The following is a 25,553-nucleotide window of genomic DNA, read 5'->3' as shown; positions in this document are numbered from 1 at the left end:
AGAACGGTGAGCAAAAATCCCAGAACCACACGGGGGGGGGGTTCCATTTTCTTCCATTTCCTAATAATTGCTCCCACAGTTGATTTCTTCAAACCAAGCTGCTTACCTATTGCAGATTCAGTCTTCCAGCCTGGTGCAGGTCTACAATTTTGTTTCTGGTGTCCTTTGACAGCTCTTTGGTCTTGGCCATAGTGGAGTTTGGAGTGTGACTGTTTGAGGTTGTGGACATATGTATTTTATACTGATAACAGTATATGCTGAATGCCCCCCTAGGACCCACATAATGTTACCAGGTATATGCTGAATGCCCCCCCCTAGGACCCACATAATGTTACCAGGTATATGCTGAATGCCCCCCCCCCCAGGACCCACATAATGTCACCAGGTATATGCTGAATGCCCCCCCCCCCCCAGGACCCACATAATGTCACCAGGTATATGCTGAATGCCCCCCCCCCCAGGACCCACATAATGTTATCGGGTATATGCTGAATGTTCCCCCTAGGACCCAGGTTCAGGAGATCCGGGAGGTGGGCTTGTTGCCTTTGGAGTCCAGAGTGGACCAACTTAAACTTAATCATATGTTTGACATCTTAAATAATCGCGCCCCAGGTTACATGAAAAGCCACATGGATATATGGTTTATAACCAACGCAGACACAATACCAGAGCTAGTGTGTCATGTCTTGTAAAATCCCAAGAGTAAACAGTCCTGCGAGGAGGATGTTTTCCTATACAGGCACTATGGAATAGCCTCCCCTTAGAGATCAAGCAAAGACAAAGTAGAAATATCTTTAAAATGTCGGAAAAAGGTTTTCATTTGGACAAGGTTGTCGAAGAGAAAACATTCCACTGCCCCTTGTGACCCCTACTGATGGTCTGGTGTATTCATTTCAATCAAATCACATTTGATTGGTCACATAAATGTTATTACGGGTGTTGCGCAACAGAGAGAGAGAGAGAGACCCACAATGCCTGTATAACACATTTAAAAAAAAGAGTTACTGCAAAGTTGTCTAAGGGCTCGATGCACGGCTGCCCTATCTATCAGAGCCATTTTCTATATAGGTACGATAGGTCTGTGCAATTAATAGATTCTTTTAATGTGAAATTAATATGGTTGATTTTTAAGGTTTAGTGAGAAGGTGCAGTGAATAAGTGCCCCTTTTTTAGGATGTCAATATAAATGAATGTATTTATGGTTGTTTGTCATTTTGTCTTGTCTTTTAATCATTGTGTGTGTTATTGTTTTTACCATTGAGGACCACTTCGGGAAACAAGCGTTTTAATTTAATACTTTTAAAGTGATATCCTATGGGTCCACATTGTACACGTCAGTTACCCCCAAAATAAATGCAAAGCAATGTAGTTAAACATATAGAATGGAGTACAGCACAGAGTAGCAGCAGATCGTCAACCCAGTTATGAAGCGCGACTCGACCATTTATCCAGTATCGGCTGACATATTTTGTATTGGACTTCTATTGGAGGTATTGTATCGTATCTTTTCCATATGTATTACATTCCCTAAATCCCATTTCAAAAGGAAGGTAGTTTACGATTTCCAAAATTGCAATATGAGCCGTTTGGCTAATAAGAGTACAGAGAGAGACAGCCTTCCCTTCCTGGTTATTCCCATCAATTGAATCAATCAGACCGATCTGTGGGTCTGTGCCTGGCTATATCTCTATCTTTATATAAGTAATCAAATATGCAGACAACTATTGAATCATACATAACAATTGTTAATTGTTTCAATGGTTTATTACATCTTGTAGGCTACACATTCGCAGCTAAAAGCGTAATTGATGTATAGACCAATTATTAGCTACAGTAGCTAGCCAGCCATCCAGATAGGTAGGTAAATAATCAAAAGTAAAACATTTAAATACAATGTTTTAAAAAATGGTTAAAATTGTGATTTTGTCTAACCAGTTTATTCATTCAGTAGAACTATAGCTAGCTACCAGTATATCTAAATACGAACCTATTCTACATAGTTGTATCTCTGGTGTCCTCCGCAGCAGTCTCCGTAGCCGATCATTCTCCTCCTGGTATTCTCCTACCGTTTTCTCAACTGCCCCGAAAATCTCCACAGCAGCCGCCGTTAAACGCTCATTTAAAAACACACGCAACGACTGTAGTTTAGACATATTTTAGACGACAGAGTTGGGTAGCCTATTTAGGTCAGTCAGTACGTCTATGTTTACTCCACAAAAAAAGGGTGTTTGAAATCAAAACATTCACCTCCAATCCTGAAGCTAGCCACAATAAGGATGAACCACAATAGTGGAATTTCCGGTTCGCATTCAAAATAAAGGTCCCGAATTGAAACGGATCCAAATCGTGAAATAATGCCATATTTGCACTAGATAATTGTCAACAAGGTTAGAATGTTGTTATATAACTTAAAATGAATACAATAATTATAATTTGACAAACAGTAAATAAAAATGCATCATGTAAAGTGTTGGTCCCATGTTTCTTGAGCTGAAACAAAATATCCCATGTAGTGTACCTTTTAAAAAAGGTAGGGGCGTGAATCAGAAAACCAATCAGTATCTGGTGTGGCCACCAATTTGCCTCATGCAGCCTGACACATCTCCTTCACATAGAGTTGATCAGGCTGTTGATTGTGGACTGTGGAATGTTGTCCCAACTCCTCTTCCATGGCTGTGCGAAGTTGCTGGATATTGGCGGGAACTGGAACACGCTGTCGTACACGTCGATCCAGAGCATCCCAAACATGCTTAATGGGTGACATGTCTGGTGAGTATACAGGCCATGGAAGAACTGGGACATTTTCCGTTTCCAGGAATCGTGTTCAGATCCTTGTGACATGGGGCAGAGCATTATCATGCTGAAACATGAGGTGATGGCGGCGGAGGAATGGCACAACAATGGGCATCAGGATCTCATCACTGTATCTCTGTGCATTCAAATTGCCAAAGATAAAATCCAATTGTGTTTGTTGTCCGTAGCTTATGCCTGCCCATACCATAACCCCACCACCACCATGGCGCACTCGGTTCACAACGTTGACGTCAGAAAACCACTTGCCCACACAACACCATACACGTGGTTTGCTGTTGAGGCCGGTTGGACGTACTGCCAAATTCTCTAAAACGACGTTGGAGACTGCTTATGGTAGAGAAATTAACATGAAATTCTCTGGAAACAGTTCTGGTGGATGTTCCTGCAGTCAGCATGCCAATTGCACGCTCCCTCAAAACTTGAGACGTCTGTGGCATTGTGTAACAAAACTGCACATTTTAGAGTGGCCTTTTATTGTCCCCAGCACAAGGTGCACCTGTGTAATAATCATGCTGTTTAGTCAGCTTCTTGATATGCCACAACTGTTATTTTGGAAAAGCAGAAATGCTCACTAACAGGGATGTAAACAAATGTGTGCACAAAATTAGAGAGAAATCAGCTTTTTGTGTATATGGAACATTTCTGGGATCTTTTATTTCAGCTCATGAATCACAGGACCAACACTTTACATGTTGCGTTTATATTTTTGTTCAGTGTACAATGAGAGAAACAGTTCTAATAAACCACATGGTGATCTACAATGATACTTTTGTGTCTAAACTAAATTAAAAGACAAAACATTGCAACAATGGTGATTTCTGACAACTGTAACCGCTTGGGACTGATGTGACAGCTTGCACTAAAACCCAAAGAATGCAGTTATCAAGAATGTTGTTCTGACAATATCGTGAATGAGTGTAACAGTATAGACTTTACGTCCGTCCCCTCGCCCCGACCCGGGCGCAAACCAGGGACGCTCTGCACACGTCAACAGTCGCCCTCGAAGCATCGTTACCCATCGCTCCACAAAAGCTGCGGCCCTTGCAGAGCAAGGGGAACCACTACTTCAAGGTCTCAGAGCAAGTGACGCCACCGATTGAAATGCTAGTAGCGCGCACCACCGCTAACTAGCTAGCCATTTCACATCCGTTACATGAGTAGCGTTAAGACAAAATGGATGAGAAATACTCTGAAAGATGGAAGGACATTTTCAGGAAAGTATATATATTTTTTAAATTATCAATAACCACTACCTCGTGACAAAACTTTTCAGTGCTTTTAACACAATATGTGATAAGAAATGTAATTGCACTTCTTAAACAGAGGGAGTTACTACAGAGGAAAGGTTAAGAAAGATCTTTAGATCATTAAAGGCATTAATGAGGAAGGAAGGAGGGGAGAGGAAGGGGGGAGAGAGGGGAGAAGAAGGGGGAGAGAAGGAGAGGAGAGAGGGGAGATGAAGGAGGGGAGAGGAAGAGGGGAGAGGAAGGGGGGAGAGAAGAAGGAGGGGAGAGAGGGGAGATGAAGGAGGGGAGAGGGGAGAGGAAGGGGGGGAGAGAAGAAGGAGGGGAGAGAGGGGAGAGGAAGAGGGGGAGAGAGGCCGTGACTATAACTAAATTGTGTGAAGAGGCTGCCTGAGGCCGGGACTATAAATAAATTGTTTTAAAGGAGTCAAAGTTTTGACGAGACAAACTCTTGGCTGGTGTAAATTAGAAAATTTGGAACATGCTAAAGTCTAATTATAAACGGAATAGCTAAATTGGGGGAAAGGAGCAATCTAACTAGCTATAGACTTTACTGCACCCCCATAATCCGAGTGTGACAATGACTCAGAGTAAGCCCCTCCTGCTTCCTGGCAGCGAATGGCGTTGCGTCTTCCTGACTTCATTGTCAAATTGGAATCTAGGTAGAGTTTCAGATATACGTTTCTAACTTTGTCAGAAAGTGTTTTTCATTGCAAGTTACGGCTCGCAGTTAGCTAGCCAGCTGGAGTTCGATCGCTGGCTTGCTAGCTAACATTGAACCTAATTTATTCGGTTAATTTAGCTATGACAATCTGTTTGTTTTGCTAGTAGCGTTACTCTATGGATAGGGGTTATAGTTCATTTTGTAGCCAGCTAATATTAACGTTACATGTCTAAACAAAACACCCAAAGTTAAAGCTTGCTGTTAGCTAGCTAACGTTAGATGGCTGGCTTGCTAGCTATCATTAATTTATGTGTATGAAGTGTGTGTGTAACGTCAGGGATGTTTTCTCAGAATGCCATTTCGCATTGCTAGTTATAGCCTAATGTTAGCTAGCTAACATTGAACCTATTTGGTTAACTTTAGGTAGCTATCACAAATCGGGTTGTATTGCTAGTTAAAGCTTGCTGTTAGCTAGCCAGCTGACATTAGATGGCTGGCTAGCTAGCTAACATTACGTGTATGAACTGTGTGTAGTGATGTTCTCAGAAGGCCATTTCGAATCTATTGTATAATAATGCTAAAATATTTGTACCTGTAATTTGTATTTCAGCATCAGTAGAAACACGCCTGACTCTCCTCCACCAGTCATACAAGGAGAATGGTCTAATGCCTCCCATTAAAAAAGAGAACTGGCCCAAGCAAGCAAAGGCAGCAGTGCAGTCATCAACTGCATGCCCCATTTCTTCACCAACTACGGAGTTAGGGAAACACATGTGGACCTGAATTGTGAAAACTGCAGTGGCCAAAACAAGAACAAGTTTGTGCTCTGGTATTGTGCCTGGTGGACCATGCACAAGCTCCACCACAGTCTGGAACTTTCACTTCCTGATCACAGGCCACACCAAGTTTGCCCCCGGCTGGTGCATTGGGCCTTATATCAAGCAGCGCTTCAGAAAGACCAGAGTGAACACGTTGTCTGAGATTGCTGGTGTTGTGAAGAACTGCACCATGACAGGGGTCAACGTCCCACAGCTGGTTGGACTGGAGGATATTACGGTGCTGTTGGAAAGCTATGGCTGGCAACAACACCTGACTCCGAACTTCAGGCCACTGCCACAGATCAAGCAGTACCAGCACTTCAGGTGTTTATAATTTTCAAAGCATTGTATGAGGTTATTCTTCTAATCTAAGGTGAATTGATGTTGTGCAATGTTGTAATGTCTTCTGATTTTGTTGTTGTTATTTCCTGTTTTACAGCTTCAATGCTCTGGAGCCTGGTGTTGTTGTCACCAAGGAGCGCTTGGACTGTCAGGATCAGATTTTAGCTGCTGTGCATCGCTGACATCCTTTCTCCCATAGATGGTCTGCCTGTACAAGCACCGCCTGGACTGGACACAGCTAGACAAATATATGTTTTTGAGAAGATCAGGGAGTTTTGCGACGAAGAGGCTATGGTAATCACAGGCTTTCCGAATATAAACTCAGCAAAAAATAAACGTCCTCTCACTGTCAACTGCGTTTATTTTCAGCAAACTTAACATGTGTAAATATTTGTATGAACATAACAATTTTCAACAACTGAGACATAAACTGAATAAGTTCCACAGACATGTGACTCACAGAAATTGAATAATGTGTCCCTGAACAAAGGGAGGGGGGTCAAAAGCAAAAGTAACAGTCAGCATCTGGTGTGGCCACCAGCTGCATTAAGTACTGCAGTGCATCTCCTCATGGACTGCACCAGATTCGCAAGTTCTTGCTGCTCTCCCACCAAGGCACCTGCAAGTAGAGGTCGACCGATTTATGATTTGTCAACGCTGATACCGATTATTGGAGGACCAAAAAAAGCCTATACCAAATAATTGGCCGATATATTTTTTTATTTAATAAAAAACAACACAAAAAGATTATTTCATTATTTTTGACAAATTATATATATATAAATATTTGTAATAATGAAAATTACAACTATACTCAATGAACACATTTATTTTAACTTAATATAATACATAAATGAAATCTATTTAGTCTCAAATAAATAATGAAACATGTTCAATTTGGTATAAATAATGCAAAACCACAGTTGGAGAAGAAGAAAGTAAAAGTGCAATATGTGCCATGTAAAAAAGCTAACATTTAAGCTCCTTGCTCAAAACATGAGAACATATGAAAGCTGGTGGTTCAATATTCCCAGTTCTTCAATATTCCCAGTTAAGTTTTAGGTTGTAGTTATTATAGGAATTATGACACATTGACTATTTCTCTATACCATTTGTATTTCATATACCTTTTACAATTGGATGTTCTTATAGGCACTTTAGTATTGCCAGCCTAATCTCGGGAGTTGATAGGCTTTAAGTCATAAACAGAGCTGTGCTTCAAGAATTGCTAAGAGCTGCTGGCAAACGCAGTCAAGTGCTTACGAGCCTACTGCTGCCTACCACCGCTCAGTCAGACTGCTCTATCAAATATCATATCATGGACTTAATTATAATATAATAAACACAGAAATACGAGCCTTAGGTCATTAATATGGTCAAATCCAGAAACTGTAATTTCGTAAACAAAACTTTTATTCTTTCAGTGAAATACAGAACCATTCCGTATTTTATAGAACGGGTGGCATCCATAACTCTAAATATTGCTGTTACATTGCACAACCTTCAATGTTATGTCATAATTATGTAAAATTCTGGTGAATTAATTACGGTCTTTGTTAGGAAGAAAGTCTTCACACAGTTCGCAACGAGCCAGGCGGCCTAAACTGCTGCATATACCCTGACTCTGCTTGCACTGAATGCAAGAGAAGTGACACAATTTCCCTAGATAATATTGCCTGCATTTATTTTAACTAAATATGCAGGTTTAAAAATATATACTTCTGTGTATTGATTTTAAGAAAGGCGTTGATGTTTATGGTTAGGTACATTTGTGCAGCAATTGTTGTTTTTTTGTGAATGCACTTTTGTTAAATCATCACCCGTTTGGCGAAATTGAAGTAGGTTGTGATTAGATGATACATTAACAGGCACCGCATTGATTATATGCAACGCAGGACAAGCTAGATAAACTAGTAATATCATCAACCATGTGTAGTTAACTAGTGATTATGTGAAGATTGTTTTTTATAAGATAAGTTTAATCCTAGCAAGCAACTTACCTTGGTTCCTTGCAGCCACAAGGTCCTTTTGACGCTGCGCTCACGTAACAGCTGGTCACCCCGCCACGCCGTCTCCTCATGGATTGCAATGTAAACGGCCATAATCGGAGTACAAAAATGCCATATGCCAATTTAATCGGTCAACCGCTACATCAGGGTCTTGAGATTTGTCAGCGTTAGATTAGATATTGCTGTATTCATTTCTTCAGTGGTTATTTCTGAAGTTAGCCTATCATGTTGCTCCGTCCCAATTGAGGGGGGGGGGGGGATCTGGTGAGTAAAAAAAAAAAAAAAAAAAAAAAAAGCTCTATTGTTGGTGCGTCTGCCTTCTCTGGTTGCTCGTACAGACTTGTAGAGTATGATTCAAATGCATTCTGTATTTCATCTAAATTGTTTTGGGGTCTTATTCAGAACATTTTATTCTGTGTTTTTCTGTGTCTCCGCTAGTGGTTGTTGTTGTTGTTGTTGTTGTTGACTTTTTGAGCGTCATAATATTGTAGTTTCAGGAAGCTTATTCTTCACTGTACATCTGGTCAATTTCCTGTTTAAATCTTTTTTTGATTCTCACGTGATATAAGGAGGGTCTATGAGATTTATTCAACCTTTAACAAGTCTGTTCAGAACAAATTATTATTTACAATGACAGCCTCCCGGGGAACAGTGGGTTAAAGTGCCTTGTTCAGGGGCAGAAGGAGAGATTTTTACCTTGTCAGCTCGGGGATTCGGTCTAGCAACCTTTCGGTTACTGGCCCAACCCTCAAACCACTAGGCTACCAGCCGTCCTTGACTATGAGATCGTTCTAAGCTTACTAATGTTTCTTTAAATTTAAGCAGTTTCTGTGCTTTCATATTTTTCTTGCGAGATGATGTGGCTATGATTTTCTTCCCTCTAATAACTGCCTTTGCTGCATCCCACAATGTAGCAGGGGATACTACTCCAGATGTTAATTTCTGTCTTTATTGATTCCTTGAATGCTGGATCATTCAGCATGCTTGTATTAACCTCTCTGGGACATAAGACTGCTTGTGATGATGTGCGTCTCGGTGAGACGTGTAGGAGTCAGGCGCAGGAGAGCAGGGATGTCTGAGAAGCGTATTTAATAATATATATATACAAAACAATACAAAACGGTACAGACAAAACTACGCTCCACATACCCAGAAACCCCAGATCAATATAAATGAAGGAAATTAAATATTGAGATGAAGTTGTTTTAGAGAATTGACATGATGCATACGAAGTGCTGTGTACTGTTTTTTGAAATTGTATTTCTGTATATATGAATTACAAATCAGTCTTTAACTAGTTAAATCATGTTTGTAGTCTATTGCAGAGTTACAATGTGTTACCATTGATGTCCCAGGTCGGTAAACCCTGTTGAAGTGTATAATTGTAATACATACATACACACAGCGTCATTCAAAGACTGGAATGTGATACTCCTGGTATTGGATATGACTGAAAAAGAATGTTACAGACATTCGTACCTGAACTACACCGTTATTTGCCAAGGTAGAGTACATGATCAGTGAATATATTAAATGTACAATATATAAAATCTACAATGCGGGGGGGATCTCATGCATGGTAATAACTACATGTAAAGCTGTATCATATATTTTAATACTTATTGTATGAACTGAAGTGAAAGACTCATTGTAACACAGGCGACTTCTGAAAGCTGCAACGGCTTGGGACTTAATTCTCAAATCAAATAACATTTTTATTGGTCACATACATATGGTTAGCAGATGCGAAATGCTTGTGCTTCTAGTTCCGACAGCGCAGTAATATCTACCACAAAATCTAACAATTCCCCAAAACAACTATCTAATACACACAAATCTAAAGGGGTGAAAGAATATGTACATAAAAATATATGGATGAGTGATGGCCCAGCAGCAATGGATGGTATAAAATACAGTATATACAGTTGAAGTCGGAAGTTTACATACACCTTAGCCAAATGAATTTAAACTCAGTTTTTCACAATTCCTGACATTTAATCCTAGCAAAAAATTCCCTGTCTTCGGTCAGTTGGGATCACCACTTTATTTTAAGAATGTGAAATGTCAGATTAATAGTAGAGAGAGTGATTTATTTCAGATTTTATTTATTTCATCACATTCTCAGTGGGTCAGAAGTTTACATACACTCAATTAGAATTTGGTAGCATTGCCTTTAAATTGGTTAACTTGGGTCAAACGTTTTGGGTAGCCTTCCACAAGCTTCCCACAATAAGTTGGGTGAATTTTGGTCCATTCCTCCTGACAGAGCTGGTGTAACTGAGTCAGGTGTGTAGGCCTCCTTGCTCGCACACGCTTTTTCAGTCCTGCCCACACATTTTCTATAGGATTGAGATCTGTGCTTTGTGATGGCCACTCCAGTACCTTGACTTTGTCGTCCTTAAGCCATTTTGCCACAACTTTGGAAATATGCTTGGGGTCATTGTCCATTTGGAAGACCCATTTGCGGCCAAGCTTTAAGTTCCTGACTGATGTCTTGAGATGTTGCTTCAATATATCCAGATCATTTTCCATCTTCATGATGCTATCTATTTTGGGAAGTGCACCAATCCCTCCTGCAGCAAAGCACCTCCACAACATGATGCTGCCACCCCCGTGCTTCATGGTTGGGATGGTGTTCTTCGGCTTGCAAGCATCCCCCTTTTTCCTCCAAACATAACAATGGTCATTATGGCCAAACAGTTCTATTTTTGTTTCATCAGACTAGAGGACATTTCTCCAAAAAGTATGATCTTTGTCCCCATGTGCAGTTGCAAACCGTTAGTCTGGCTTTTTTGGTGGTTTTGGAGGAGTGGCTTCTTCCTTGCTGAGCAGCCATTCAGGTTATATCTCGACACACTTACCCCACCAGACATGCCACCAGGGGTCTTTTCACAGTCCCCAAATCCAGAACTAATTTCAAGAAAGCGATATTACAATATTATATTGAGCCCTAATTGTATGAAACTCCCATCTCAGAAAGCTCAAATGAAAAGCAAACATGGTTTCAAAAACATAAAAGCAACACCTCAAGACACAAAGCCTCTCCCCTATTTCACCTAGAAATGATGTGTGTGTGTATTTCATAACAGATAATGGAGATCTTAATAAAATGCCCAAAATGTGTTATTATGTCTCCAGAGATATAGGTGGCTGTTTTTGATTTGGAGGGGTGGTAGCATTAAATGATTCAAATGTGTCATGACTTTGTCAATCAGCTTGTTATTAAATTTATCTTAATTATTGTTTAGTGTTTCTGTATCAATATGGACTTTGTAAAAATCTACAAACTTGGAATCTGGTCCTAGCTGACTGCACTCAGGCACATCTAAAGGCTGCATAGATCATAGAGATGTTTAATTCATCTGTATGATTCAGGTGTTCTATTTACTTTTGTGGTATATACTGCAGATGACCTCTACCCTCGTCTCCGTCCCTCCAGACTCCCTGCAGCTCTCTGTCTCTGAAGAGGAGGTTCCCCCTGAGCAGCAGCACTGTGAGCAGGAGTGGAGCCCCAGTGGTGGGCAGAAGGACCCAGAGACCAAACAGATTAAAGAGGAACAGGAGGGAGTCAGGACCAGTCAAGAGGAAGAGCAGATTCAAGAGCAGGGGCCTCATATCACTGATTTCAATTTCACTCCTTCCTGTGTGGAAAGAGAATGTGCTTGACTCATCCCCAAACCCAGACTGTGGAGAATAGTCAAACCTTTTGCCACTGTGACCCACCTAAAGGGTTTCAAAATTCCAGATAATCAGAACAATGCCTAAAGCCACAACTCAGCCATAAGCAGCAACCATGTAGGACTTGACAGCAGTCCACCATTGGATCCCAGCCCACCATTGGATCCAAGCCCACCATTGGATCCCAGCCCACCATTGGATCCCAGCCCACAATTGGATCCCAGCCCACTATTGGATCTCAGCCCACCATTGGATCCCAGTCCACCATTGGATCTCAGCCCACTATTGGATCTCAGCCCACCATTAGATCAGAACCCCCCAATGTGGGAACCCTACACCTGCCCCTTTTATGGCAAGACCTTCAAACACCTGTCCATGTACATGAGAATTCACAGAAGAGAGAAACCATTTAGCTGTGGTGACTGGAGGAAAGCTTCAATCCCAAGCAACATCTAACCAGACATTATACGCATTCACAGACGAGAGAAACCATTTAGCTGTGCTGACAGTGGGAATAGCTTCAATCCCAAGCAACACCTATCCAGACATTATACGCATTCACAGACGAGAGAAACCATTTAGCTGTGCTGACAGTGGGAATAGCTTCAATCCCAAGAAGCACCTATCCAGACATTATACGCATTCACAGAAGAGAGAAACCATTTAGCTGTGCTGACAGTGGGAATAGCTTCAATCCCAAGAAGCACCTATCCAGACATTATACGCATTCACTGAAGAGAGAAACCATTTAGCTGTGCTGACAGTGGGAATAGCTTCAATCCCAAGAAGCACCTAAATGAACATGACAGACAGGAGTGAAATAACATGGCTGCTCCGTCTGGGATAAAATAATGACTCGGAAGACTTATCTGCTGAGGAATATAAATAATATCTACAAAGAGAGAAACACTGACAATAGAAACAAGTTCTTCAGTCACTCTTAGGAAAGGAGAGTAACTCCAGAACATTCATACTGTGGGTCTCAGATAAATACATATACTGTACCATGGACTTAGTGTTGTAAAACAGTGTATGTAAATAAAGTTTGATTTGATTTGAATGATGACGTAATGATCAAACCGTACAGAGTATTGTAGGAAATTCACAGTTCTGCTGTTCAAAGTCTGTTTAATTTTTCCCTTCATAGTATGCTTGCATTTGTCCAAGAGTATTTCCAAGAGTATTTCTCATAAATTCTGACCTAATGCTGCTCATTCATCATGTTGATTTAATTTTGTATGGAGTAATAATGAACTGTTGACTCCTGAGGAAGAATAGATTCTCCCAGATCATCCTATACTTATGATAACCACTATTTGTCTACATGGAGTCGTCGTTTTTACTACTGATCTGTCGACTGCCTTGCACAGTAAACTCCCATCCAGCTGGCGGCGCTGTTGTGTTTCTGGGTTCGTCACCAACTAGAACAAAGAACGTCCCAAGATTCCTTGACTAGAACAAGGAAGTAGGATTGGTAACGAGTTTTTATTGTTCCTTGTGTGGAGTAAAGAAATACATACTTACTAAACTAAATAGGCTACCCATCTCTAATTTGACAGAAAATGTCTAAACTACAGATGTTGTGTGTGTTTTTAAATGAGCGTTTAACGGCGGCTGCTGTGGATATTTTTGGTGCAGTTGAGAAAACGGTAGGAGAATACCAGGAGGAGAATGATCGGCTACGGAGACTGCTGCGGAGGACACCAGAGATACAACTATCTAGAATAGGTTCGTATGTAGATACTGATAGCTAGCTATAGTTATACTTTATTGATAAACTGTTAACTTATCACCACTTCATACGCGTTTAAGAAGTTGTTTTTAAACCTACCGTGCATGGATAAAAACATTGTCATAAAAACAGGAAGTGATTTTAATTTATAATTTAAAATTGATACACTTTAGAAATACTGAGAAGTAATTGAAAATGGATTCTAGTTTTTAATTATTGAATTGGCATTATAGTTAGCCTGGTCTTGTATTTACTGGCTTAAAATTTCAAATAGACCACAACCCTGATGTCTAAAGCCTGTATAGAGTCCCACAGTGAGTGTGTAATAATAACCATAAAACCTAGCGCTCATACAGGGTTCCAATCGTTTTCCCACCATTCATTTTTCCCATATGGGGATTTTAGAACACAACATTTGGACTGCGTTTCATGTTGGCTTACCTCGGTGTGACGGTTTGATAACCATGTACATCTCTCTCAGACAAGGTGACTATTAGCAATATTTTCTTCGGTGGCGGTCGGTGCTGTTTTTTTATGAGCACGGCCTTATTTCTATTAGCATATTGGATGACTGTCATTCATATTCCATTCGCCCAGCTCAATGTAACATCGATAGGTTTAGGTTACTACATGATACTCACATTTTCCCTATAGCCATCATGAGGTCGCTACAATGATAGTATACAACACAGGTGCACAGGTTGAGAAGAATTTGTGTAATCAATGTGACAGACAGCGAGACATTTTAATACCGCCTTGCACACTCTTGCCTGCATCTAGCTGATCTAGGGTGTAATCATTTGTCCAACAGTTGCAAACAAGAGTTTCTATTGGACAAATTCAGGTATGTTTATCCCTGTTCCGTTTGCTTCTGTTTAATAAAGTTTTTTTTAACAGAATCTGTGGAATGAATAAACCCCTGATTACACACAAATGCAGTTCACTTTCATAACAGAAACATGCAACCAGTATGATCACTTTGAACATTGTAGCTATAATTCCTTCTTGCGTCTCACCTCTCCCCTTCAGTGCACAACACATCAGCTGTCTGTGACCAGGCAAAAAAATCTTTCCAAGCCAAACCTTCATCATTGTCACCATTATGAGCTAAAATGGGGCAGCAGGTAGCTTAGTGGTTAGAGCGTTGGGCCAGTAACCATAAGGTTGCTGGATCGAATCCCCGAGCTGACAAGGTAAAAATCTATCGTTCTGCCCCTGAACAAGGCAGTTAACCCACTCTTTCCCAGTAAGACTGTATTTTGTTAATAAGAATTTGTTCTTAACTGACTTGTCTAGTTAAATTATAACGTCATAGTTCTAGTAGCTGTGTTGACTATCACGTTAGTAAACCCTCTACAATCATGCAGTACAGTGTAGTCAGCAAGCAGTTTAGCAGTTACACCGGTGGAAATAAATTAATAAAACCAAAAGCTTACCTTGAAACGCTATTAGCGCCCACCGCTAACTAGATAGCCATTGGTTACGCGAGCATAGCATCCATCTCTTTTTGAGCTGGGTGTTTGAGTAGGCTTAACTAGCTAGCTGCATTCACTAGCTAAGTGGAAGTGAAAAATAGATAAAAATTTAGCCAGCTCTCCCTATCTTCTCCTTCATTTTTGAAGGTATTAAATCATTCAAAAGTGTTCAACTATTGTCTTTCTCTCTTTGAGTCAACTACTCACCACATGTTATGCAGTGCTAGCTTGCTGTAGCTTATGCTTTTAGTACTAGTTTAATTCTCTGATCCTATGATTGTGTGGACAACATGTCAGTTCATGCTGCAAGAGCTCTGATAGGTTGGAGGATGTCGTCTCGAAGTTGTCATAATTACTGTGTAAGTCTATAGAGAAGGGGGATGAGAACCATGAGCCTCCTAGGTTTTGTATTGAAGTCAATGTACTCGGAGGAGAATGGAAGCTAGCTGTCGTACAGCTACACCATGGTGCTACCCTGCAGAGTACTGTACAGTCGTGGATAAAAATTTTGATAATGACACACATATTATTTTTCAAAGCTTGCTGCTTCAGTGTCTTTAGATATTTTTGTCAGATGTTACTATGGAATACTGAATTATAATTACAAGCATTACAAGCAAGAAAACATTTTTTTTAAAGGCACACGTAGCCTACATCAATATATCAATACATACACACAAAATATCTAGGTCAAGTATGTATAGTAGGGGAGACACACGTTGTGAGGTGTTGCTTTCTGTTTCTTAAACAGGTTTGCTGTTCACTTGAGAAATTTGCGATGGAACGGAGTTCAATGCAACAATGCCTCTTTATAATGCTGATTGCTTTCTTGAATTTGTTCTGGATTTGGGGACTGTGGTAACCTCTGTATCCAGGCTGTATAGGTAACCTCTGCTCCTCCTCTCCTTCCCTCCAGAATCCCTGCAGCCCTCTGTCTCTGAAGAGGAGGTTCCCCCTGAGCAGCAGCACTGTGAGCAGGAGTGGAGCCCCAGTCTGGGACAGAAGGACCCAGAGACCAAACAGATTAAAGAGGAACAGGAGGAAGTCAGGACCAGTCAGGAGGAAGAGCAGCTTCAAGGGGTGGAGCCTGATATCATAGAGTTCATATTTACTCCTCCTATTGTGAAAAGTGAATGTGATCTGGAGGACCCACGTCAAGATCCCATACTTGCTGAACACCCAACTCTCCTGAAAATGACTAAACTACAGTCATTTCAAGATTTTTTAAATGAGCGTTTAACGGCGTTTGCTGCTGTGGAGATTTCTGGGGCATTTGCGAAAGCAGTAGCGGAGTACCAGGAAGAGAATGATCTGCTACGGAGACTGCTGCGGATCACACCGGAGATTAAACTTTGTAGAATAGGTTCGTATGTAGATCTACTAGGTTCGTATGTAGACGTACTGACAGCTAGCTGTACATGGATAAAAACATGTCTGTGTCACGAAAACCAGGAAGTTATTTGAAAGTTTGAATAATAGGTTCTAGAATTTACTGACTTTAGAAACAGAAAAAATAAACAGATGCGCATTTCTTACATTTTATCTTTCGGTCGTTCAACCTTCATCAGAGCAAATCTCCCCAAACAGTGGGACAGATGAGGCCACTAAGGCTGCGTTTATACAGGCAGACCAATTCTGATCCCCCCCCCACTAATTGGTATTTTGACCAATCATATATCTTTTCACGCCAGATAATTTTCAGTGCTGTTCTTATTGGTCAGTTAATGGGAAAGAGATTAGACTTGGGCAGCCTTAGCAGCCAGAGATAATTACAGACACCTGTGTAATCTAAACTAACCCAAAGGGCCACTCGGTGTCATCAGATAGAACAGAACATATAGATGTAATTCTACAAATACAAAATGAGGTGTTTGTATCAGGAACCCATCATCTCAGACAGAACAATACAGACGACAATCTGCAACAAAAAGAAAGATGAGGTAAACACACAACACCTCAGTGCTTTCAGGAAATATTCAGACCGCTTGACTTTTTCCACATTTTGTTACGTTAGAGCCTTATTCTAAAGTGGATTAAATAGTTTTTTCCTCATCAATCTACACACAAAACCCTGTAATGACATCACAATACCCTGTAATGACTTCACAATACCCCGTAATGACATCACAATACCCCGTAATGACTTCACAATACCCCGTAATGACATCACAATACCCTATAATGACATCACAATACCCCATAATGTCATCACAATACCCCATAATGACAAAGCAAAAACAGGTTTTTTTAGATTTTCTTTTGCATATCCCATTTACATTAGTATTCAGACCCTTTACTCAGTGCTTTGTTGAAGCACCTTTGGCAGCGATTACAGCCTCGAGTCTTCTTGGGTATGACGCTACAAGCTTGTCACTTGTATTTGGGGAGTTTCTCCCATTCTTCTCTGCAGATCCTCTCAAGCCCTGTCTGGTTGGATGGGGAGCGTTGCTGCACAGTTATTTTCAGGTCTCTCCAGAGATGTTAGATCGGGTTCAAGTCCGGGCTCTGGTTGGGCCACTCAAGGACATTCAGAGACTTGTCCCGAAGCCACTCCTGCGTTGTCTTGGCTGTGTGCTTAGGGTTGTAGTCCTGTTAAAACCTTCGCCCCCTTTCTGAGGTCCTGAGCGCTCTGGAGCAGGTTTTCATCAAGGATCTCACTGTACTTCAAATCACATTGTATTTGTCGAATCCACATTTAGCAGATGTTACTGTGAGTGTATTGAAATGCTTGTGTTCCGAGCTCCAACTGTGCAGTAATATCTAACAATTCACAGCAGTACACAAATCTAAAAATCTAAAAAGTAAAAGAATGGAATTAAGAAATATATAAATATTATGACGAGCAATGTTGGAGTGGCATTGACTAAAATACAGAAGAATATACATATGAGATGAGTACATACTGTTAATATACAGTATATACATATGAGATGAGTACATACTGTTTTAAACACTATTAAAGTGACCAGTGATTCCATGTCTATGTACATAGGGCAGCATCCTCGAAGGTGCAGGGTTGAGTAACTGGGTGGTAGCCGGCTAGTGATGGCTATTTAACAGTCCGATGGCCTTGAGAGAGAAGACGTTTTGTTGAGTAACTCCCGAGTGACGATAAATGCGAATCCGACCATCACTACTGGTGAGACAAAACCGTGACTTGTCAGTGTTGAGCACTTTTTGCCAGTCCTGTCTGGTCCAGCGACGGTGGGTTTGTGCCCATAGGCGACGTTGTTGCCGGTGATGTCTGGTGAGGACCTGCCTTACAACAGGCCTACAAGCCCTCAGTCCAGCCTCTCTCAGCCTATTGCGGACAGTCTGAGCACTGATTGAGGGATTGTGCGTTCCTGGTGTAACTTGGGCAGTTGTTATTGCCATCCTGAACCTGTCCCGCAGGTGTGATGTTCGGATGTACCGATCCTGTTACAGGTGTTGTTACACGTGGTCTGCCACTGCTAGGATGATCAGCTGTCCGTCCTGTCTCCCTGTAGCGCTGTCTTAGGCGTCTCACAGTACAAACATTGCAATTTATTGCCCTGGCCACATCTGCAGTCCTCATGCCTCCTTGCAACATGCCTAAGGCACATTCACGCAGATGAGCAGGGACCCTGGGCATCTTTATTTTGGTGTTTTTCAGAGTCCGTAGAAAGGCCTCTTTAGTGTCCTAAGTTTTCATAACTGTGACCTTAATTACCTATCGTCTGTAAGCTGTTAGTGTCTTAACGACCGTTCTACAGGTGCATGTTCATTAATTGTTTATGGGTCATTGGGAAACAGTATATAAACCCTTAACAATCAAGATCTGTAATTTGGATTTTTACGAATGACCTTTGAAAGACAGGGTCCTGATAAAGGGATGTTATTTATATATAGTTTTTAAATAATTGGGTTGTAGCTGGGTAGTGATGGCTATTTAACAGTCTGATGGCCTTGAGATAGAAGCTCTTTTTCAGTGTCTCGGTCCCAGCTTTGATGCACCTGTACTGACCTCGCCTTCTGGATGATAGCGGGGAGAACAGGCAGTGGCTCGCTCGGGTGGTTGTTGTCCTTGATCATCTTCCTGGGACATCGGGTGCTGTAGGTGTCCTGGAGGGCAGGCATTGTGCCCCCGGGGATGTGTTTGGCATACCGCTTCACCTTCTGGAGAGCCCTGCAGTTGCGGGCGGTGCAGTTGCCGTACCAGGCGGTGATACAGCCTGACAGGATGCTCTCAATTGTACATCTGTCAAAGTTTCTGAGGGTCTTAGGGGCCAAGCCCCCCGTTGTGCCTTCTTCACCAGTCCTAACTGCCTGGATACAGAGGTTTTTACCAGGGACCTCAACATACAATACATCCTCATTCAGTCCTAACGGCCTGGATAGAGAGGTTTTTACCAGGGACCTCAACATACAATACATCCTCATTCAGTCCTAACGGCCTGGATAGAGAGGTTTTTACCAGGGACCTCAACATACAATACATCCTCATTCAGTCCTAACGGCCTGGATAGAGAGGTTTTTACCAGGGACCTCAACATACAATACATCCTCATTCAGTCCTAACGGCCTGGATACAGAGGTTTTTACCAGGGACCTCAACATACAATACATCCTCATTCAGTCCTAACGGCCTGGATAGAGAGGTTTTTACCAGGGACCTCAACATACAATACATCCTCATTCAGTCCTAACGGCTGCAGGGTATCAAGTAGAGTTGGGTGATATGGCCTAAAAATATCTACATTTTTTTCAGAGGTTTGGATGATTCACAATAAATTTCGATTTCTTGTTTTTCTCCAAACAAATAAAAAAGGTCAAGACATTCTTTATTGAATTTTCTTTATTAAAATAAAAAATTAGCGCTCAAGGCCTATTTGTGCAAAACAAATGAACACACCCACTCGTTTATTCTATTTTTTAGGAATGTTTGACCACTAGCTGTTTGAATATGTAGTTTATATATAATCATTTGATTGAATGTGTTAATTTGTTGTTATAATTAAAACAGCCTGTGGTTCTTTGCTATTGGATTGGCAGAACGACACAACTACTAACACATTAGCCTACAGCTGGCCTGAACATCACTATTTTGAATGCACTTTAATTATCCGATGTCACACATACCGATGGCGAGGTGAAGCCTGTGACCAAAGCACTGCAGGCCGGTCCAGTTGTTCAAGCGCAATGCTTTTATCATGTTGCTCCCGCTGTCAGGCTCATCTTCCACAATGCCAGAGAGTCTTTGAGACCCGGGGCTATTACTTCACCCGTAGGATCATCAGGGAAGTAAGACGTCTGGAGGCAGACATTTTGCAATTTCCAGTAGTCATTTATGTAGTGGACTGTCAAACTTAGGTACAGAGTTTCTGACGTTCTGCTCGACTGTAGATCGGCTGAGGTGGAAAAATAAGAAACACTAGCCAGCTTCTCTGTCACTCTTTCGCGGGTAGCAGTGTATAATCACGGCATTTATGTAGTGGACTTTCAAACTTAGGTACAGACCTCTGTATCCAGGCTGTATAGCAGGGTAACCTCTGTATCCAGGCTGTATAGCTGGGTAACCTCTGTATCCAAGCTGTATAGCAGGGTAACCTCTGTATCCAGGCTGTATAGCAGGGTAACCTCTGTATCCAGGCTGTATAGCAGGGTAACCTCTGTATCCAGGCTGTATAGCAGGGTAACCTCTGTATCCAGGCTGTATAGCTGAGTAACCTCTGTATCCAGGCTGTATAGCTATCCAAGCTGTATAGCAGGGTAACCTCTGTATCCAGGCTGTATAGCAGGGTAACCTCTGTATCCAGGCTGTATAGCTGGGTAACTTCTGTATCCAGGCTGTATAGCTGGGTAACCTCTGTATCCAGGCTGTATAGCTGAGTAACCTCTGTATCCAGGCTGTATAGCAGGGTGACCTCTGTATCCAGTCTGTATAGCTGGGTAACCTCTGTATCCAGTCTGTATAGCTGAGTAACCTCTGTATCCAGGCTGTATAGCAGGGTGACCTCTGTATCCAGGCTGTATAGCAGGGTGACCTCTGTATCCAGGCTGTATAGGTAACCTCTGCTCCTCCTCTCCTTCCCTCCAGACTCCCTGCAGCTCTCTGTCTCTGAAGAGGAGGTTCCCCCTGAGCAGCAGCACTGTGAGCAGCAGTGGAGCCCCAGTCTGGGGCAGAAGGACCCAGAGACCAAACAGATTAAAGAGGAACAGGAGGAAGTCAGGACCAGTCAGGAGGAAGAGCAGCTTCAAGGGGTGGAGCCTGATATCATAGAGTTCATATTCTCTCCTTCCTGTGTGAAAAGTGAATGTGATCAGGAGGACCAAACCCAGACTGTGGAGAACAGAGAAAGAGACTCTAAACCAGTGGATCTCAAACCTTTTGGCACTGTGACCCACATTAAGGGTCTCTACATTCCCTGTGACCGTCCAGATAATCAAAACAATGCCTCCAGACACAGTTCAGCTGTAGGCAGCGACCCAGTAGGACTTGACAACAGTCCACTGTTGGATACCAGCCCAACATTGGATCGAAACCCACCAATGGGGGAACACTGTTCCAAACCCAGCACCATGTCTAGAAGAACTCACCACTGCCGTGACTGTGGAGAAACATTTGCTCTGAACGCTGACCTAAAGAGACACGTGACTCTCACCAAGAAGAGACCCAGTGAATGTAGCTTTTGCAAAAAAAGCTTCAACTCCACCTGTAAACTGAAGTCCCATGTCCGACTCTGTCACATTGGGAAACCCTGTGGCATGACCTTCAAACACAACCTGCCCAATCAGATGAGGATTCACACAGGAGAGAAATCATTTAGCTGCGGTGACTGTGGAAAAAGCTTCAATCGGAAGATGAGCCTAACTGAACATAAACTGACTCACACAGGAGAGAAACCATTTAGTTGTGGTGACTGTGGAAAAAGCTTCAATCGGAAAGGTCACCTAACCATACACAAACTGACTCACACAGGAGAGAAACCATTTAGCTGTGTTGATTGCGGGAAAAGCTTCAATCGGAAAGGTCACCTAACCATACACAAACTGACTCACACAGGAGAGAAACCATTTAGCTGTGGTGACTGTGGGAAAAGCTTCAATCGGAAGGGGCACCTAACCATGCACAATCTGACTCACACAGGAGAGAAACCATTTAGCTGTGGTGACTGTGGGAAAAGCTTCAATCGGAAGGAGCACCTAACGATGCACAAACTGACTCACACAGGAGAGAAACCTTTTAGCTGTGGTGACTGCGGGAAAAGCTTCAATCAGAAAGGGGACCTAAGGAGGCACAAACTGATTCACACAGGAGAGAAACACCATGGCTGCTCAGTCTGTGGTAAAGGATTCACTCAGAAGACGAATCTGCTGAGGCATGTGGATAAAGTCCACAAAGGAAAGAAACAGGACAGAAACTGAAAGGGAAGGGGGATACCGAGGTAGTGTTCCAACTGAATGCATTCCACTGAAATGTGTCTCCCGCATTTAACCCAACCCCTGTGAATCAGAGAGGTGCTGGGGGGCTGCCATAATCGACATCCACGTTGTCGGCACCCGGGGATCAGTGGGTTAACTGCCTTGTTCAGGGGCAGAACGACAGCTTTTTACCTTGTCAGCTCGGAGATTCTATCCGGCAACCTTTCGGTTACTGGCAAGAACATTAGGACAAAGAGATTGTCTGTGGGAAAATATTGAATGGCAATATCAATATCAAATACTTAGGATCCTTAATGAGTGACAACGAACAAGAAATATATAAAGATAACTTTATTCCATTAGTCAACTATATGAAAGCAGATCTAATTCAATGGAATAATCTTCCCGTAAATCTAACAGGTAGAAGAAACCTCTTCAGAATAGCATATGGCTCCTAAAGGTTTTTGTATTTATTTTCGGTAATACCAATTACCCATCCACTTTTTTTTTTTTTTTTTTTTTTTTAAGTATACTGGGTTATAAGTCTGTATATGATCACGATGCAGCCACATGATTGGTCAGTGGGGGAGTGGGGTTAGAGCCACATGATTGGTCAGTGGGGGAGAGGGGTTAAAGCCACATGATTGGTCAGTGGGGGAGAGGGGTTAAAGCCACATGATTGGTCAGTTGGGGAGTGGGTTTAGAGCCACATGATTGATCAGTGGGGGAGTGGGGTTAGAGCCACATGATTGGTCAGTTGGGGAGTGGGTTTAGAGCCACATGATTGGTCAGTGGGGGAGTGGGGTGAGAGCCACGTGATTGGTCATAAGTCTGTCTATGAGCAAATAGAATAAAAAAGGTTTCCATCTTTCTGAGTCTGAGGCTGGTTTTACCTTTCTGAGTCTGAGGGGTGGTTTTACCTTTCTGAGTCTGGGGGTGGTTTTACCTTTCTGAGTCTGGGGGTGGTTTTACCTTTCTGAGTCTGGGGGTGGTTTTACCTTTCTGAGTCTGGGGGTGGTTTTACCTTTCTGAGTCTGGGGTGGTTTTACCTTTCTGAGTCTGGGGGTGGTTTTACCTTTCTGAGTCTGGGGGTGGTTTTACCTTTCTGAGTCTGGGGGTGGTTTTACCTTTCTGAGTCTGGGGGTGGTTTTACCTTTCTGAGTCTGGGGGTGGTTTTACCTTTCTGAGTCTGGGGGTGGTTTTACCTTTCTGAGTCTGGGGGTGGTTTTACCTTTCTGAGTCTGGGGGTGGTTTTACCTTTCTGAGTCTGGGGGTGGTTTTACCTTTCTGAGTCTGGGGGTGGTTTTACCTTTCTGAGTCTGGGGGTGGTTTTACCTTTCTGAGTCTGGGGGTGGTTTTACCTTTCTGAGTCTGGGGGTGGTTTTACCTTTCTGAGTCTGGGGGTGGTTTTACCTTTCTGAGTCTGGGGGTGGTTTTGGTTTTGAGTCCTTTCTGAGTCTGGGGGTGGTTTTACCTTTCTGAGTCTGGGGGTGGTTTTACCTTTCTGAGTCTGGGGGTGGTTTTACCTTTCTGAGTCTGGGGGTGGTTTTACCTTTCTGAGTCTGGGGGTGGTTTTACCTTTCTGAGTCTGGGGGTGGTTTTACCTTTCTGAGTCTGGGGGTGGTTTTACCTTTCTGAGTCTGGGGGTGGTTTTACCTTTCTGAGTCTGGGGGTGGTTTTACCTTTCTGAGTCTGGGGGTGGTTTTACCTTTCTGAGTCTGGGGGTGGTTTTACCTTTCTGAGTCTGGGGGTGGTTTTACCTTTCTGAGTCTGGGGGTGGTTTTACCTTTCTGAGTCTGGGGGTGGTTTTACCTTTCTGAGTCTGGGGGTGGTTTTACCTTTCTGAGTCTGGGGGTGGTTTTACCTTTCTGAGTCTGGGGGTGGTTTTACCTTTCTGAGTCTGGGGGTGGTTTTACCTTTCTGAGTCTGGGGGCGGTTTTACCTTTCTGAGTCTGGGGGCGGTTTTACCTTTTAGTCCGGTTTTACCTTTCTGAGTCTGGGGCGGTTTTACCTTTCTGAGTCTGGGGCGGTTTTACCTTTCTGAGTCTGGGGCGGTTTTACCTTTCTGAGTCTGGGGGCGGTTTTACCTTTCTGAGTCTGGGGGCGGTTTTACCTTTCTGAGTCTGGGGGCGGTTTTACCTTCCTGAGTCTGGGGGCGGTTTTACCTTCCTGAGTCTGGGGGTGGTTTTACCTTTCTGAGTCTGGGGGTGGTTTTACCTTCCTGAGTCTGGGGGTGGTTTTACCTTCCTGAGTCTGGGGGTGGTTTTACCTTCCTGAGTCTGGGGGTGGTTTTACCTTCCTGAGTCTGGGGGTGGTTTTACCTTCCTGAGTCTGGGGGTGGTTTTACCTTCCTGAGTCTGGGGGTGGTTTTACCTTCCTGAGTCTGGGGGTGGTTTTACCTTCCTGAGTCTGGGGGTGGTTTTACCTTCCTGAGTCTGGGGGTGGTTTTACCTTCCTGAGTCTGGGGGTGGTTTTACCTTCCTGAGTCTAGGGGTGGTTTTACCTTTCTGAGTCTGGGGGTGGTTTTACCTTTCTGACTGGGGGTCTGGGGGTGGTTTTACCTTTCTGAGTCTGGGGGGTGGTTTTACCTTTCTGAGTCTGGGGGTGGTTTTAACCTTCCTGAGTCTGGGGGTGGTTTTACCTTTCTGAGTCTGGGGGTGGTTTTACCTTTCTGAGTCTGAGGGTGGTTTTACCTTTCTGAGTCTGGGGGTGGTTTTACCTTTCTGAGTCTGGGGGGTGGTTTTACCTTTCTGAGTCTGAGGGTGGTTTTACCTTTCTGAGTCTGGGGGTGGTTTTACCTTTCTGAGTCTGGGGGTGGTTTTACCTTTCTGAGTCTGAGGGGTGGTTTTACCTTTCTGAGTCTGGGGGTGGTTTTACCTTTCTGAGTCTGGGGGTGGTTTTACCTTTCTGAGTCTGGGGGTGGTTTTACCTTTCTGAGTCTGGGGGTGGTTTTACCTTTCTGAGTCTGGGGGTGGTTTTACCTTTCTGAGTCTGGGGGTGGTTTTACCTTTCTGAGTCTGGGGGTGGTTTTACCTTTCTGAGTCTGGGGGTGGTTTTACCTTTCTGAGTCTGGGGGTGGTTTTACCTTTCTGAGTCTGGGGGGTGGTTTTACCTTCCTGAGTCTGGGGGTGGTTTTACCTTTCTGGGGCTGGTTTTACCTTTCTGAGTCTGGGGCTGGTTTTACCTTTCTGAGTCTGGGGCTGGTTTTACCTTTCTGAGTCTGGGGCTGGTTTTACCTTTCTGAGTCTGGGGCTGGTTTTACCTTTCTGAGTCTGGGGCTGGTTTTACCTTTCTGAGTCTGGGGGTGGTTTTACCTTTCTGAGTCTGAGGGTGGTTTTACCTTGCTGAGTCTGAGGGGTGGTTTTACCTTGCTGAGTCTGGGGGTGGTTTTACC

General features: G+C 42.8%; 2 protein-coding genes and 1 long non-coding RNA gene across 6 annotated transcripts in view; 2 read left to right on the top strand and 1 right to left on the bottom strand.

Annotated features, from left to right (window-relative positions):
- Positions 1-25,553, bottom strand: part of LOC135510246 (oocyte zinc finger protein XlCOF6-like) — an 84,426-nt gene that overhangs the window by 15,208 nt on the left and 43,665 nt on the right. Inside the window, exon 1 of one of the 2 annotated variants that reach the window (XM_064931046.1) lies at positions 1,988-2,255. The exons of the other annotated variant lie outside the window; for it this stretch is intronic. Coding sequence (XP_064787118.1) covers positions 1,988-2,153 — 166 coding nt within the window. The 5' untranslated portion in view covers positions 2,154-2,255. Of the gene's footprint in view, positions 1-1,987; positions 2,256-25,553 lie in introns of those variants that run through there. 2 annotated transcript variants of the gene reach the window in all.
- LOC135510248 (uncharacterized) lies at positions 1,453-12,715 on the top strand. Of its 3 annotated transcripts, XR_010451096.1 has the most exons (4): positions 4,624-4,720; positions 5,333-5,864; positions 5,980-6,176; positions 11,331-12,715. It is a non-coding gene; the product is annotated as an uncharacterized LOC135510248 (long non-coding RNA). The 3 variants fall into 3 exon arrangements; XR_010451095.1 differs by lacking the exons at positions 4,624-4,720; positions 11,331-12,715 and adding an exon at positions 1,453-1,490 and having other exon boundaries at positions 5,980-6,233; XR_010451094.1 differs by lacking the exon at positions 11,331-12,715 and having other exon boundaries at positions 5,980-6,233.
- LOC135510247 (zinc finger protein 329-like) lies at positions 13,026-23,269 on the top strand. Its single transcript, XM_064931048.1, has 3 exons — positions 13,026-13,297; positions 15,693-16,139; positions 20,835-23,269. Exons 1-3 carry the CDS (start codon positions 13,132-13,134, stop codon positions 22,160-22,162), a joined length of 1,941 nt encoding a protein of 646 aa, XP_064787120.1. The 5' UTR covers positions 13,026-13,131; the 3' UTR covers positions 22,163-23,269.

The sequence above is a fragment of the Oncorhynchus masou genome, chromosome 23 (genome assembly GCF_036934945.1).
Source record: "Oncorhynchus masou masou isolate Uvic2021 chromosome 23, UVic_Omas_1.1, whole genome shotgun sequence".
Taxonomy (NCBI): Eukaryota; Metazoa; Chordata; class Actinopteri; order Salmoniformes; family Salmonidae; genus Oncorhynchus; species Oncorhynchus masou.
The sequence above is the reverse complement of the archived record's forward strand: the minus strand, read 5'-3'. Positions and strand labels throughout refer to the sequence as shown.

Excerpts from the sequence above, each read along its gene's own strand:
- LOC135510247 (XM_064931048.1), top strand. The coding sequence starts at position 13,132 with ATGTCTAAACTACAGATGTTGTGTGTGTTTTTAAATGAGCGTTTAACG. Across the intron at positions 13,298-15,692 it reads GATACAACTATCTAGAATAG|AATCCCTGCAGCCCTCTGTC; the intron begins GTTCGTATGTAG and ends CCTTCCCTCCAG. Across the intron at positions 16,140-20,834 it reads GATTAAACTTTGTAGAATAG|ACTCCCTGCAGCTCTCTGTC; the intron begins GTTCGTATGTAG and ends CCTTCCCTCCAG.